General features: G+C 40.2%; 1 protein-coding gene across 18 annotated transcripts in view; it reads left to right on the forward strand.

Annotated features, from left to right (window-relative positions):
- Positions 1 to 15988, forward strand: part of TRDN (triadin) — a 256474-nt gene that overhangs the window by 200017 nt on the left and 40469 nt on the right. For 17 of the 18 annotated variants that reach the window (XM_089530463.1, XM_089530465.1, XM_089530466.1 and 14 more), the window contains 3 exons: positions 2056 to 2103; positions 5213 to 5263; positions 14463 to 14513. In XM_089530463.1, the coding sequence (XP_089386589.1) occupies positions 2056 to 2103; positions 5213 to 5263; positions 14463 to 14513 (150 nt within the window). The remainder of the gene's footprint in view (positions 1 to 2055; positions 2104 to 5212; positions 5264 to 14462; positions 14514 to 15988) is intronic. The other variant, XM_089530458.1, reaches the window with a different exon arrangement.

The following is a 15988-nucleotide window of genomic DNA, read 5'->3' on the forward strand; positions in this document are numbered from 1 at the left end:
ATCAATATTCAAAAACAATTGTCCTTAGTCTTTGTAAGGGTTTTGTGAAGTTGCATTATATTACTTAGAACCCTTTCATACTACACACTTAGAGCACTCTGTTTCATTTTAACTTCTGTGTCTAGCTAAGAATTCAAAATGCCTCACCCTAAACAGCAAACTTTAGGATTGCACTGTACACAGCTCTAGAAGCTGAAGTGAAATATGGAGCTCTGATTGCATAGTACAGTCAGCCTTTCTTATACACTGATTTTGTATACACAGATTCAAGCATCCATGGTTTGAAAATGTTCACAAAAAGTATACATTTCAAATATCAAACCTTGATTTTCCATTTTTTTATAAGGGACACCATTTTGCTATATCATTATATTTAATGGGACTTGAGCATACATGGATTTTGTTATCCACGGGGGATCTTGGAACCAAACCCCAGCGTATAACAATGGTCCACTATATGAGAGGGACTTTGGGAAATGAATGGAAAAAGGAGTGGCATAAAACTTGAAAAGTTTCACTTAGAATAGCTTTATAAATATCTAAAATGCCCTGAAAAATCCGGCAGAAAATTGGATTCAAATGTCGATTTATCTTTGGGAAATCAGACCCCACCTTTCTATTGAATAAATAGCTCAGAGGCAGTACAGACGAGAAAGCCATACTGTTTATTGTTTGCACATTGATTTACACAGCACATTGGTGTCTCCTTAAGCCACCTGTGTAACTTCACAAGGCTTTCTGGCTATGCCCAGGCTAAAGACTCTTAAAATGTGATTGCACTCTGGACTGAGAATATGTAACTCATTTTGATACATCAGGGCCTCCACTTAAAAAAAAAAAACACCCTAAAATCTCTTATGTAAAAGATAGGGAAGAGAAAGGGAGATAAATTGGTCCTTTTGGAATATAGTTGAAGGCCACAATGAATATGTATTACTTTAGCTTGAGAGGAGGAAACTGTTGAAAATTTATGATGACCCAAGACTGTGGTTAATGATAAAAATCATATTTTGACAGCTGGCCAGAACCTCTGCCCTTTCTCATTATTCTAATAGTATAAGGAACACATGAACGATTTCAGGTTTTACCTATATTCTTGGTTCAAGAAAAGTAATAAATGGACAGAGTAAAAACTAGTGAGGACTTTAAGGAAGACATGGAAATTTGAAAAGATTCTAGGGGAATATGTTGGCTGTTGCAGCATGGAAGGATATGAAGGAGAGAGTTTCTTTAGGTGACAGAGATAGAGCTTATAGGTACTATCCAATAGGCAGGGCCACAAAAATCGGGTATGCGCCTCAGTGAAAAAAAAGTTACCCCCCTCCCCAGTAGGTTGTTATTTTGGTGGTGGTGGTGGTGTGCCTTCAAGTCATTTCTGATCGATGACAACACTAAGGTGAACCCATCAAGGGTTTTTCTTGCTGTGATTTGTTCAAAGGGGGGGTTGCCTTTGCCTTCTGCTGAGCCTGTGAGAGTGTGACTTGCCGAAGGTTACACAGTGGGTTCCCATGACAAAGTAGGGATTTGAACCCTTGTCTCCCAATGTCCTAATCTAACACTCAAACCTCTATACCATGCTGGCTCAGATCACAAGGTCCTGATAATTTGCCTGGTTTCCCCCACACCTGCTTATTGGCCCTGACCAATAATATATTTTTCTATTGAAAGGAGCCATTAGTTAGTGGTACGAGATCGGACTAATTTTTTTTATCTCTATGGCTGCCTGCACATGTGGGTGCCCCATGCTGTTTTAAAGGATCCCCCCCCCCCACACACATTATCTCTGTGGTGTGCTGATGGAATTCTTCCATCAGTGGAAACACAGCAGTTGGATACCACTCTGTATAACTAAAACTATGTCACAAATCAGGAAAATGGAACAGGACATTTCTGAGGTCTCTTAAGGGGAAAAATATCAACCTTTGCCTATGAAGGTGCAGGTGCCATTTTACTAAGGGGAATTTCTTCCTCTTCCACAGTTGCATCAATGAACATGTGTTCTTTTAAATCATTGATTTAATATTAATTAAATTGTGCATTAATATGGTTTTCTAGATGCTCCGAAAGAAAAGGTGAAGCCTCCATCTCCTGCCAAAGCAAAAGGTAAGTATGATTAGTAAAATGACATATCTTTTTCAGTTCACATTTTTTTCAATGGGATGGGAAATTGATCATGATAAATTTGTTTGTTGTTTTGCTACTATTATGCTAGGATTGTAAAAAAATGATCTAGAAACTTTGGTTGATGGGAAGAGTTAACAGCTTCAGTTATTATGGGGAGTGTGTTTTAGTAATTTTTTTAACTTTCATATATTCTTCATGTTAATTTTATACTGTTTTAACCAGATTATTTTAACTATTTTTTTTAATTGTAAAAAAATTAACGTGTTTTTATCTTGTGAGCCTCCTTGAGTCTCCTTTTGAGAGAAAGGCAGCATAGAAATGAAAGCTGTCCTATTTTTAGACTTTCAAGGCTTTATTTTTAGAATTTACAGTTTGTGAGCTTTTCAGTATCTGAGTGCTAAAAAAAAGCCAATTGCTTTAACTATGGGAATGAGAGCCAATATGGTGTACTTTGAGCATTGGAGACCAGAGTTCAATGGAATCCCCACTTGGCCATAGAAACTCTGTGGATGACCTTGGGCAAGTTACACTTCCTTGGTCTCAGAGGGTGGCAAAGGCAAGCCCCCTCTGAACAAATCATGCCAAGAAAACCCTGTGATAGGTTTGCTATAAGTCAGAAAAGACTTAAAGGCACACAATGACAAGAAGTCCCTGGAACTTAATAACAAACTGTGTCTTTACTTTCAGTTTAATTTCTGCACACCCTAAGTCAACTAAGTACATACTTGAATAGCTAAATCAGATCCTGTATTATTATTAACTGTATCCCAACTTTTTCATTATAATGGGGCTCAAAGAAATGTAGAAATTCTTTAAACCAGTACAGATTAAAAGCCATACAATGATAAATTTGTGAAGTGAACCTATGAAACCAGAAAATCTCTTTACAAACCTGGGCCAAGGTAGGACCACACAAGAAGCCATCTGTTCCTCTCCCCCCTCCCCGTTATATTTTTTAAAAATTAAATATGTATAATACAAACATTCAAATAAATACAAATCATGATGAAACATAACCAACACAATGTACAGAATTTCTTTTTTATAAGCATTTTCCCCTGATAAAGTGTATGTCTTCTAGAAAAAACAAATTCTCTAGGCATAATAAAATCATAACTATTTGGATGCCCTTTGGTTGACTTATTTGTGTTCCACCTGTGCAGATAAAATGAAGCTATGTTGATTAAACATGCCTTTGACATTTAAAAGGATTAAGTTCTCTAAGTAGAGACATCCCATAACTCTTGCAATGGTGTCCTTTTCAGCAGTGATTCTTAAAATAAAAACAAAACTAAAACTAATGAGAAAACCATCAGTTTTGTGGTGATTTAAGTGAACAATGGGCATCATGTCGTTGTTACAATGCTTTTTGATTGCAGCTCCCATGAACCCTACTGCAAATGGTGAAGACTGAGAGTGCATCTACCTCGTAGAAATGATGCCATTTGACACCACTTTATGTGCTGTAGCTCTATCCTGTAGTATCCTGGGATTTGTAGATTGTACAAGGTCTTTAACTTTCTCTGCCAAAAAATGCTGGTGTCTCATAAAATGACAAATCCCAGGATTCTGGAAGATGCAGCCTTGGCATTTAAAGTGGTGTCAAACTGCATAATTTGTACAGTGTAGATGCACCTAGTGAGAGTTGCAGTCCAAAAACCTCAGGAGAACCTTTTGAGTACAGCTGTGTAAAATAAGGAAATGAGAGGAGGGAGAAATAGACCCTTTCTCACAAGACACAAATACAGCATTATGATTCCACTTTAACTGCCATCACAACATCCTATGGAATCTTGGGATTTGCAGTTTAGGGAGGACACTTAGAATCCTCATCTAGAGAGCTCTTCTAGTGACTCACCAAACTACAAACCACAGAATTCCAAAGGAGGCAGCCATGGCAGCTAAAGTGGAATGATAGAACTATAATTGTATAGGCCTGTTACAGACTGCCAAAATAAAGCTGCTTCGGGTCTCTTTGGAGGTATGCTATTTAAATGGTGCATGGGTCCTAAGAGTCCGGAGGTCACGCCAAAGCCACACTCCATTTCTAAGCATTGGAGGGCAGCTTTGGTGCAGCTTCTGGATTCTTAGGATTCATGCATCATTTAAACAGCATACCTCCAAAGAGACTCGAAGCAGCTTTATTTTGGCAGTCTGTAACAGGCCATAGTATTCATTTTGCAGTTGAGATGAAAATTAATGTGAAGCCAGGACCCATACAGACAGGCCAAAATAAAGCTGCTTCAGGCCACTTTGGAGGTATGCTGTTTAAATGATGCATGCATCCTAAAAGGTCAGAAGCCATGGCAAAGCCACCCTCCAGTCCTAAGGAATGAAGCGCAACTTTGGTGCAGCTTCTCACCTCTTAAGATGTGCATATCATTTACCTCCAAAGTGGCCTGAAGCAGCTTTATTTTGGCCTGTCTGTATGGACCCTCAGTTTTGAAAACAATAGAGCATCAAATATTGAAGTTTATCACACTGGGGTTAAAACATTCCCCAGTGCGTTCTAACATGCCCACGCGCGGGTGTGCACGGAACGTGATGGGAACATGATGGGTCCAAGAACCCCATTTTACTGCACACTGGAATGCCGCCTTTGCTGCCGGGTGTTCCAATCGCGTTCCCGTTGCGTTCCAGGGGACGACATTTCTGAGAACTGTTTTAAAGCGGACAGCAGTTCTCACTAGGTTCTTCTCACACTCTAATTGTTATTTAAAAGGTATCTGAGTACCATTCCTTACGTTCCACAAAAGCAAAACTGGTTTTCTCCATATACTCGGAAGACATCCTGACTTATAAGAGCCCCTAAGCTTGCCAAGGGTTTTAGCACCAGCTTTATTTACTCTTGTGGTGCCAGTGAAGTTATTTTTTTCCACATGCACTGACTTTCTGTCAACTTAGAAAATGGTGATTTGTAAGGTAGAAGAAAAATATATTCCTTTACTCTGCTTCAGGCGTGTAGGTGCTTTTTAACCCTACCTGCACGGCCTAGGTTTTTCTTTTAAATGATGATCTGTAGATTTGGATGTAAGCCAACCTGCATTTAAATTACATATTTGCAAGCTAACAAAATTGGATTTTTCAGAAGCAGCAAAACCAAAAGAAGTACAGCCTCCCATTCCCCAGAAGCAGAAAGGTAAATGTCATCTTATATTATATGTTAGTCAAAATAACAGATCAAAGTATTTGCTTTAGTTTACTGAAAAGGAGGTATTTGCTTAATTTTCACTTAAATTAGACTCTTGCTTTCCAGAATATGTGAACATTGAGTAGATGATGGTGGGGAAAGAGCAAAGATTTTGTTTCTTATAAATCTATCTTCTCAGTGCTTATATTATTACAAGGGATCCTGACAAAAAAATTTTCCCAGGCCACTCTCAGAAAAACACTTCAAGGACTGGTAAAATCCTATCTCAAGGGAGAGGAAAGATTTACAAGTACCTACATTCTTCTTCAGTACAGATTTCAAATCTAAATTGGAAATTAATTTATGGCTTTCTATATGTAAAGCAATAGAGCTATGTCACTCTAGGATGTAGGGGAACAGATTGGGATTGTTTATCAAAAGACTGGACCTTTGAAAATCTGTATCTTCCACAATGAAGGTCTTGTGCGTAAACCTGATATTCCTGTCTACAAATACAGTATATGAAGGAGAGAGTGGAGATGTTCACACACAACAAATATGTCATCTGAACGCACATGTGAACTTGTTTTTTTGACACAGTCTCATGCATGTGTATTTTTGAGGCAATCTCCTAATAGGACTTCATTGCTGAGCCAAAAATCCAAAATAGCATTTTAGACATTTATATAATGTGAATATGACATTTTCCAGAGCAAATAGAATGTCTATTGTGATGCTGAATGTGTGTGACAGGACATTGACATTTTGTCAGAAAAACATAGCCCTGATGTGTAAATTGGCTGCAAGCATCCATGTGCAGTTCTGTGATTTTTTTAAAGTTTCCCTTTCTTTTTAAGCAACCAAAAGTGACATGTCACATAGATCTCACAAAATAAGATCTGAGAAAATGCAAAATAAGAGTTCTACTGCCTGTAAAGTTTCAGTGTCTTGTGTAAACCTGTGAAGATAATGTGACATTTCCTCATTTTCATAGAATCCTAGAGTTGGAAGAGACTGCAAGGGCCATCCAGTCCAACCCCCTGCCATGCAGGAAATTTAAATCAAAGCATCCCCAACAGATGGCCATCCAGCCTCTGTTTAAAAACCTCTAAGGAAGGAAACTCCACTACACTCCGAGGGACAGCCCTTACTGTCAGGAAGTTCTTCCTAATGTTGAGGTGGAATCTCTTTTCCTGTAGCTTGGATCCATTGCTCCTATGGTAGTCTCTGGAGCAGCAGAAAACAAGCTAGCTACCTCCTCAATATGACATCCCTTCAATTATTTAAACAGGGCTATCATATCACCCCTTAACCTTCTCTTCTCCAGGCTAAACATCCCCAGCTCCCTAAGTCGTTCCTCATAGGACATGGTTTCCAGACCCCTCACCATGGTTGCCCTCCTTTGGACATGCTCCAGTTTCTCAACATCCTTTTTAAATTCTGGTTCCCAGAACTGAACACAATATTCCAGGTGGGGCCTGACCAGAGCAGAATAGAGTGGGACTATTACTTCCCTTGATCTAGACACTATACTTCTATTGATGCAGCCTAAAATCACATTGGCCTTGTTAGCTGCCGCATCTCACTGTTGACTCATGTTCAATTTGTGGTCTACTTGAACTCCTAGATCCCGTTCACACATAGGACCTTATCACATGTGGGGGGGTTGCAGCTCAGATCTGCAGTCACTCCTGTTCTAGCAATGCAAAGTGTGATGTTTTTTCACACCAGATCTAGAGTCACTCCTGTCTAGCAATGCGAATTAAGGTTAAAACGTGATGCTTTACCACACTTGGTTGCCTTTCTGTTGCCCTTCTGAATTGAGGGGGAAGCGAAGTCAGTTCTATTCCAAGTATGTCACATGATGTGGATTCAAGCAAAGCAGAGTGAGTGCATATTGTATTACCACACCGAAGAGTTCAACAATTTGAATTGGCACCCTTGCACATGCTCAGTGGGGCTCTGGATTCTGTCCTCCTTCCCTGCCCCCTCCTTAGCTGTCATCCTTCATCGGGGTGAAGAAGCAGTCAGGGGATGATGGGATAGGTGGCAGGTTGGCAGAGAGGGTGAGATGGGGATGCAGGAGCAGTCGGGGGATGATGGGATGAGTGGAAGGGGGTCGCTGGGGCCAGGATTGGGATGCAGAAGAAGGCAGGGGATGATGGGATAGGGTGCTGGGGGTCACTGGGGCCAGAATTGGGATGCAGGAGAAGGCAGGGGATGATGGGATAGATCGCTGGGGGTCATTGGGGCAAGGATTGGGATGCAGAAGGCAAAGGCTGATGGGATAGGTGGCAGTGGGTCACTGGGGCCAGGACTGGGATGCAGGAGAAGGCAGAGGATGATGGGATAGGTCACTGGGGATCGCTGGGGCCACGATTGGGATGCAGGAGAAGGCAGAGAATGATGGGATAGGTCGCTGGGGGTCGCTGGGGCCAGGATCGGGATGCAGGAGAAGGCAGAGGATGATGGGATGGATGGCAGGGTGGCAGAGTAGCAAGATGGCATGAAGGAGGAGGAGGGGGATGGAGGAGCAGGACGCAGGGGGCCAAGGGGGGGTGACATCTGAGTGGTTTTCCACACCAGATCAATTCGAAGTGAAATTGAAGTGAGCTTGAATGCGAATTCTGTGAATTCCCTTTTTTTCTGAATTCATCAAAATGAGGAGTCACTTTGGAATCCCTGCGGAAGCGCCACGGAAGGAGCTCCCATAGAAAGGAATGGCGTCTGATAACACATTCATGTTTGGTGTCATCTGCAAATGTGATCAGTATACCCCCAATTCTGTCATCTAAGTCATTGATAAAGATGTTGAACACCACTGGGCCCAGGACAGAACCCTAACCATGTCCACCAAAGAAAATCTTTCATTAATAAGCATGCCATTTTGAGTACAGGCCATTGACTGATTTGTGAAGCATCCACCTCTTCATAGTAATTCCACTGAGCATCATTTACATGCTAGATACATGATCACTGCACTTATTCCTTTGTTATCATAAGTTACTCTATGAAATAAAGCAGTTTAATTCACCATATAGGTAAATGTTGCATACAAAAACAGAATTAATAAAGGGCCACTGGTGTATGTGTTTATTGTATACAAATTGTCATTGGCTATTTTTATTTACTGGCAGCTACTGGGGGTTTTTCACCTCTTCACAATAAATTAATTGGGGCCTTTTCATCAAGCACACTTTCCTGAGCTTGGCAATTGAAGCAGAAGACAGAAGGGCAACTTGATTGCTTACCAGATGGTTTCACTTCTGATGCCAGCAGCCTACCATGTTCTTTCACAGTGCTGAGTTCTTCCACATCTGCTTTCTGGCCCAGATAGTGAAGATCAGGGAAGCCCCTTTTCCTTCTATTGCTTTGCCAACACTAGTTTCAGTCAGCTAATCTTCTCAAACACTGCTTTCAGGATATTGGGTCTGCCCCAAAAGCACTTGCAAGGCCTGTAAATATTTTCTAGAGCTTGACAAAGTTTAAAGTGGGGATTCCAACTCCCAAATGAAAGTTTAGAGAAGGGATTCAATGCCCCCAAAAACATCCAGAATTCTTATCATGGTAGGGCAGAGCTATACCCACACACCAAGTGCCCTTTGAGCTGGATCCATTGCACTTTGGGCAAAAAGAGAACCATTTAATTAAGGGATATTGGCTATTTCCTTGCACAAGCATGCAGAGAGCACCGACAAGATTCTAAATCAGAATTCAATAGAATCATTTCCTTCTTTTTAGTTCTCTGTGAGGTTGTCCACATGGGCCAAAAGGCATCATTCCCGCAGCCATTTGGTTGCTGCGGGATCGAGGCAGTGCCCAACAGGACCTCCGTTTCAGATCTCCTTCTTGCCATGATGATGCCGCCACCACATACTAGGGTTGAGGGGTGAGCAGACGCTCTGCCCCTGCACAACTCTAGTACATGGCCAGGCCAGCGCAAAGCGCCGGTCTGGATCACATCAAAGTTTATTACACTGAGATGAATGGGTTAATTGTTTGCACTGGTATAAATAACCATATTCCTGCCATACTTGTGTTTTTCATAGGCAAGTTTGGGCTGGTTTCCCTATACCATGTAGTCCCTGGTTTTGTATCTGCTATTTCCAGAAAAGCACTAGGAAATGAATAATAATAATAATAATAATAAAATTTATTTGTATCCCGCCCCTCTGAGAACAATCGGGGTGGCTAACAAAGTTAAAAATACAGAACATATAAAATCCCTGATACCCTCCCCTCCTTAAAAAAGTATTAAATCCAATGCAGAATTTAGAAAATAATAATAATAATGATAATAATAATAATAATAGTAATAAAGTGTCATGTGCTTCCACCCTCTTAAGAAAGTCCTAATTAGTATTATTTTAAAATGCTAGCTTTCTACAAAGCATAAAAAGATAGCATTTATTTTGACCCTGGAGTGACCCTTTTAAAATGCATAAATTCTTGCCTTGTTTTTCCAATGAAAAGCTCCATTTTGTCATGGAAAGATCTGTGCTATTGTGGCAGTCAACAAAACTTTTCTTTCTTTCTTATGATACTGACCAAGGGCAACAGGATTTCAGCTGGCTGTGAAATCAAAGCAAAGTGTTTATATCCTACAAATGTTCCTTCTTGCACGGTTATAAAGTATAACAGTTTCTCTGAAATTGATAGCATGTCACCCCAATTGTATTATGCTTCCGAACTTCACACATTTTTAAACAGCACTGTCTGATTTCTCATTCATGCTGTGCATTCCGCAGGTACTAAGCACACTTGGCAGCCTTTTCTGATTACACATTCTTATTTAAATATTCACTTGACCTGAAGCAAAATAAGAATAATAGGCCTGTGTTGAGAAAAGCCATGAAAACAAGGAGAAAAGGACAACTATAGCACTGTGAAAGACTGCTGTGTATGTGCCATTCAAAGGAGGCAGATGACATGGAGGTTTTTGCAGCTTTTTGCAGCTTTTTGTAGCTCAGATCCAACATGACTGCGGGTCCAACGATGCAAATTCATGCGATAATGTGATGTGTTATCACACACGATTCCTGTCTATGGGGGCTTCTTCCGTGGGGCTTCTGCAATGATTCCAAAGTGACCCCTCATTTTGGTGAAATTGGTAACAAGCGAATTCACAAAAATCACTTCCAAGCTCACTTCGATTTCACTCCAAATTGGTCTGGTGTGGAATGCAACTTTGCTTCTGCTCTGGTACACCACCGCAAACTCCCTGGGTTGCAAATTTCCCATGATGCGGTGCTGCAATTTCCCCCCATTTCCTTTTGGTGGTCCTTTCACTTTCAGGGAAACTTTCAGGGCAACTCATGTACGTGCGTGAATGTGAATATACAGATATGTCTGTCTGTCTATCTATCTATCTATCTATCTATCTATCTATCTATGTGTGTGTTGAAATTGCTGAAATGGAAGGGGAAAGAAAAAATGGGGATAAAGAAGACACAGAAATATTCACGAGGCAAATATTCACGCAATCACGCAATTATGCGAAACAGGGAACAAGAACTTGCACCCCTTTTCACCCCAGAAATGTACTAGGTCACGATGCATTCAGACCCCCACTGAGCATGTGCAAGGTTGCCGATATGGATGCACCGGTGTGGTAATACAATTTGCACTCACTCTGCTTTGTGTGAATCCGCATCACGTGACTTGCCTTGTATTCGATTCCCCCTCGATTCGGAAGGGCAATGGAAGGGCAACCAGATGTGGTAAAACATTCACATTATAATGTGAATTCGCATAGCTGAACTAGGAGTCACCCCAGGTCTGAGCTGCAAAATCCTCCGTGTGATAAACACCTAAGAGTGCAATCCCATACCTGTCTGCTGAGAAGTAAGTCTCATTTATTTGAATGAGGATTATATCCAGGCATAGGATTGCAGCCTCTGTTGGTGGAATTATTAATTATAACAGAAACCAAGTAGGGAGTTACATCTTTAGTTGCCCCCTCCTGCATGCGCAGATGCTCAGTACATAAAGAGTGTGTGTCTGTGTGTGAGAGACAGCAAGAGAAGGAAGATAGACATGAAAGAGAATTTTTAAAAAGTTGTTAAAAGGAGCCTGCATTTGCACCCAAAGAAAGACAATGCATTATTCTGCCTCTTCATTCAGGGTAACCTTTCACACTTTTTTTCACAAACCACTTGGGCTTACCACAGTCCTCTTAACCACACCAAAAAGGAACCACGAGAAACCCCATTGTTCTGCCTTTTCTCACACAGCAACACTCCCACATAGTCCAGCCCTTCTGATATTAACTTCACACAGAGCTTGGCATGTTCCTTTAAAACTCATTAATTTACAGTATAGTTATGAGAGTCATAATTAGTTGCCATTGTATACAATTTAAAAAGTAACTTTTTACATTTCCATTTCTGAAAATAACTGGAACAGATGCTTTTTGCTGTGAGCATTCTTTCTTACAATACTGACCAAGGGCAACAGGATTTCAGCTGTCAGTAAAATCAAAGCAAGATATTTATATTACAATGTAGTGTTTAGAGTGTTGGAAGTTCTAGGTTCATGTCTCCACTGACCTTTGGTCAGTCAGTCTTTCTCATCCTGACCTAACTCACTGAGTTGTTGATGAAGGTAAGAGTGAGGAAGAGGAGAGCTATGTATACCTCCTTGAACTCCTTAAAGGAAAGGTGGAGTAAAAGCTAGCAAACAAACAAAAGATCTGAATGCCAGTTGCCTTTGGCACAAAACTCACTCTTCACCCAAATGTTTCATTATCAATGAAATATGAGGCAGCAGCACAAAGCACAGTATGAGCCAGAATTTGAATCTGTGCCTATAACTTAAAGGAGAGAGCTGTGTGTAACTAGTTGCTTCTAAGGAGATTATTGCCCTGCCTTTCTTCCCAACCTTGGCACAAGCTGAAACTTTTTAAAAACAGGTGTTATCTCACACCTTCGTGCCCAGTCCAGAGGCATCCCATATATGTTCTTTGCAAAGTATGGGAAAAATCCAGATCAGGTATGCTAAGATCAGATATGAGATGCCTCTGGACTGGGCATAGAGGAGCGCAACAACACACCTTTTTTAAAAGTTTCAGCTTGCGCAAGGTTGGGAGCAAAGGCACTGTGATAATCTCCTAAACTTTGGAAAAGAAATGTGCTAAAACAGATCCTTCAAACCAACATAATATGAAAAGGCCCCCAATCTACCATTGTATTCTGTGTAACTGGTACAGTTTGAAGAGGGGCAAAGGCAACTTGATGTCTTAGGGTAGGTTCATGTCTGCAAGAGGATCTTGAAAAACTTCTGAGTCTGAGAAAAAGAAGTTGGTAGCTTAAGCTTTTGTAGACTTAAATCTGCTTTAGCTGATGCATGGAGTGAAATGCCTAGGAACAGACCTTTATAGCTATAAATGAGCTGGTTGTATGTGTGAATAGCATATAAATGCAAACCGTGTTGGTATTGTGATGAGATGACAAGTTCAGTTTTAAAGACAGTCATTGGGGAACAAAGGCAGGAGGAAAGATGTTGCCTAAAGTCAAGGTGAGTAGACAGCCAATGAATAGTGGAGGGAGTAATTGGCATGTAGAGTGATGCTGGCTGGGAACCAGAAAAGATATGTGATAAAACTGGCCAAGAGCATCCTCATGAGCTTGGGGTATTAACTAGTGTTACATTGTGGGTAGTTAGCCAGGAAACCATTGTAGTTTCATGTAGATTCATGTATCTGGGTTCTTTGTGGTTCTATAATTTGTTAGCTTATTGAAAGAACAGTGGCTCACACATGGTGGACAGCTTCTGATAATGCCATATTATAGGGATCTTACTTTCTAGTGATGTAAAGGTAACTGAATGATGTAAGGTAAAATCATGGTGAACTCTATTAAACACATTGCACAAGGATATTTATTTATTTATTTATTTATTTATTTATTTAAGAGCTTTTTTAAAAATTGCTCTTTTGTTATGACCTGCCATAAAAAATAAGGAAATCAAGCTAAAGCAGGTATTAAAACTCTAAGTAATGCAGAGTTAATATCTGTATTTCCTTTAGACTATGGCTGCTCTTTAAATAAATTATTGTAACACTGAAGGGCAAAATTTCAATTTGAAAATGTCAGTAGAACTCAATTATTCACATATTTTTTAATTAAAATACAACAGTACATTACTCTGCTATTATCACTAATGGAAGACCTTTAAGCTTGCGACTAACTGTGTGAATCTATTGTCCAAGATAAAAAATAGTTTGGTAGCTGACCTGGAGCTACTAAATGGAGTGTATTGGAAGGTATTACCATAAAATACGTAATATTTCTGCTTATCTGTCAACCAGTGTGACATTTTAACCCACTGTAGAATTGTTACATTTCACAAATTGACTAAGCTAATCTTTCTGCTACTGCTATTTTCCAAGTGGCAGAGTAGTTTTGCAGACACAGGTTTCCCAACCAAACTCTAGTGCTTAATCATTCTAAGAGACAATAAAAACAGTATAAACTTCATTTTAACTAAACATTGTTATTGTAGACATTGCTTTTCACAAAGACTGTAAGTAATTTGATCTCTAACTTCCTCAAGAGAGCACCGCCAGCTTTCAAAATGTGTTTTGTTCCATTGAATATTTTTGTTCTGTTGGTGAAATTATAATGTTGTTTTTCCCAAAACAGCTGTATTGTTTGAACATTGCTCGTTGCAGTAATAAAAAGATACACCTCAAAAATGTCTTGTAAAATCCTGCTAAGATTTCTGGGGGATTTTTGACTTTGAGGGTGATTGTATTTCAGAGTTTGAAGGGCCTGGCATGGGGCCCTCAGGTGGGTTTCATACACCTCACTTTGCCCACTCTGGAAACAAGCAGGGAAGTGGTTGCTTCCCCTATCCCAGCCATTATTTTTCATTCATTATAAAGTGTTTTCCTTCATTGCATTAAAAACAGTGGTTCTCACAATTTGATCTTTCAGGTTTTTTGTGTGTTCACCTTCCATAATTCCTGACCATTGGCTATGTCAGCTGGAGCTTTTGGAATTGAACTTATTAACATCTGGAGAATCTTTAAGAACCACTATTGAAAAGGCAGCCAGATACCAACAGGAAGGGTGGAATTGCTAGTTGACTTTTTAAATACTTGGGAAATAATTATTTTCTCCTTTATCTATTGGACCTGTGTTTTTGTAAAGTACATTTTAAAATGTATATCACTATGTATCTTATTGCATTTGCTATTTTTTTTTAGCACCCAAAGTGATAAAAGAAACCAAAGATGCTTCTCATCATGCAGCTGCAGGTATGATCCATCTATCAACCCTTCCTCTCTTGTATTCAGATTCCCAAATTATTTTGATCATACTTGTCCGTCTTGGTTTTGGTTCCTTCCTACAAACTACACATGATTATGTCCAAGTGTTAAGTCCAGCACTCTTAGCCTGAATTGGTAGATTATCAAGAGCCACTACTGAATATTGCTTTATCAATCTGTTTTCCAGTCCATGTAGTTTGGATTTGGTTGTATTTGATGTAGTGACAGCTACTAGTTTCCATGTCCGTGGAGTTGTGAACCCATTTTGGATTGGAGATACTCAAAGTGTGGAACCTAGTTTAGGGATAGCAGTCAGCACTTCTGTTAATAAATAAATAATAAAACTTTAGTTTTTATCCTGCTTTTCTGTGACAAGACAATCAAAGTGGCTCACAACACATTAAAATATCCACATTCAATGTTAGATCATTTAAAGTTGAGACTAGAACTTCCATGACATTGGCTGCATCTACATTGTAGAAATAAAGCAATTTGACACCATTTTAATGATTGTGGCTCCATCCTACATTATCTTGGGGTAGTTTGGCGAGGCACCAGCATTCTTTGTCAGAGAAGGTTAAAGACTTTGTAAAACTGCAAATACCAGAATTCCACAGGATGGAGCTATAGCACTTAAAGTAGGCTTAGATTGCATTATTTGTCCAGTGTAGATGCACCCATGGACACCACTAGCAGCCATGGATTTTATTGTATATTATGCTGACATATCCCTGATTCACTTATCTATACTTTCAAAAAATTGTTTCGAGGTTTTACTGTGCTTTAATATGAAACATTTATGAAATAAAATGAATATGTCTGTGTATGTGCCTTCAGGTTGCATGTCAACTTACGGCAAGGGTTTCATAAGGCTGTCTTAGGCACGTTACATACTGCCTGTAAAAGACAGGCTGGGGCCACCTATCTATGCTGCTCAGCTATACCGCAGCAACCAAATGGCGCAGTACTGCTGTGCAGCAAAAAAGGAGGGCTTAGAAGCAGCTCCTGTTTGCTGCACAGCTGCAATGCAGCAAAGCACTGTAAGATGGCACAGTGGCATCACAGCAGCGCGGCCCCATTTGGACACTGCGCAGCTGCGATGTCACCAACACGTGCAATGTGTGGGCGGGGTCACACAATTATGGCAGCCCCCACAGGTACTAGGGTTAGGGAGTGTGCGGTTGGTGTGCGCTCCCTAACCCTAAAATCAGCACCAGCATGGCGCAAAAGGCAGGTCTGTACCATGCCATTGACAAGGAATCCTCAGAGGTGATTTTGCCAGGCTCTTCCTCTGAAATCTAGCCTACAGCACCTTGTGTTCATTGGCCATCCAAGTACTAATCAGGAATGACCATGCTTAGCTTCCAAGATTAGATGGGATCTAGTACCTTTAGGGGATTTAAGTGAATAAATAAATCAACAGAGGCGGAAGGACACTTATTTATGGAGGGCATTGCAGGCAG

This window comes from Sceloporus occidentalis, unplaced genomic scaffold (assembly GCF_023333645.1).
Source record: "Sceloporus occidentalis isolate IW3139 unplaced genomic scaffold, rSceOcc1.0.p SCAF_6, whole genome shotgun sequence".
Lineage (NCBI taxonomy): Eukaryota > Metazoa > Chordata > Lepidosauria > Squamata > Phrynosomatidae > Sceloporus > Sceloporus occidentalis.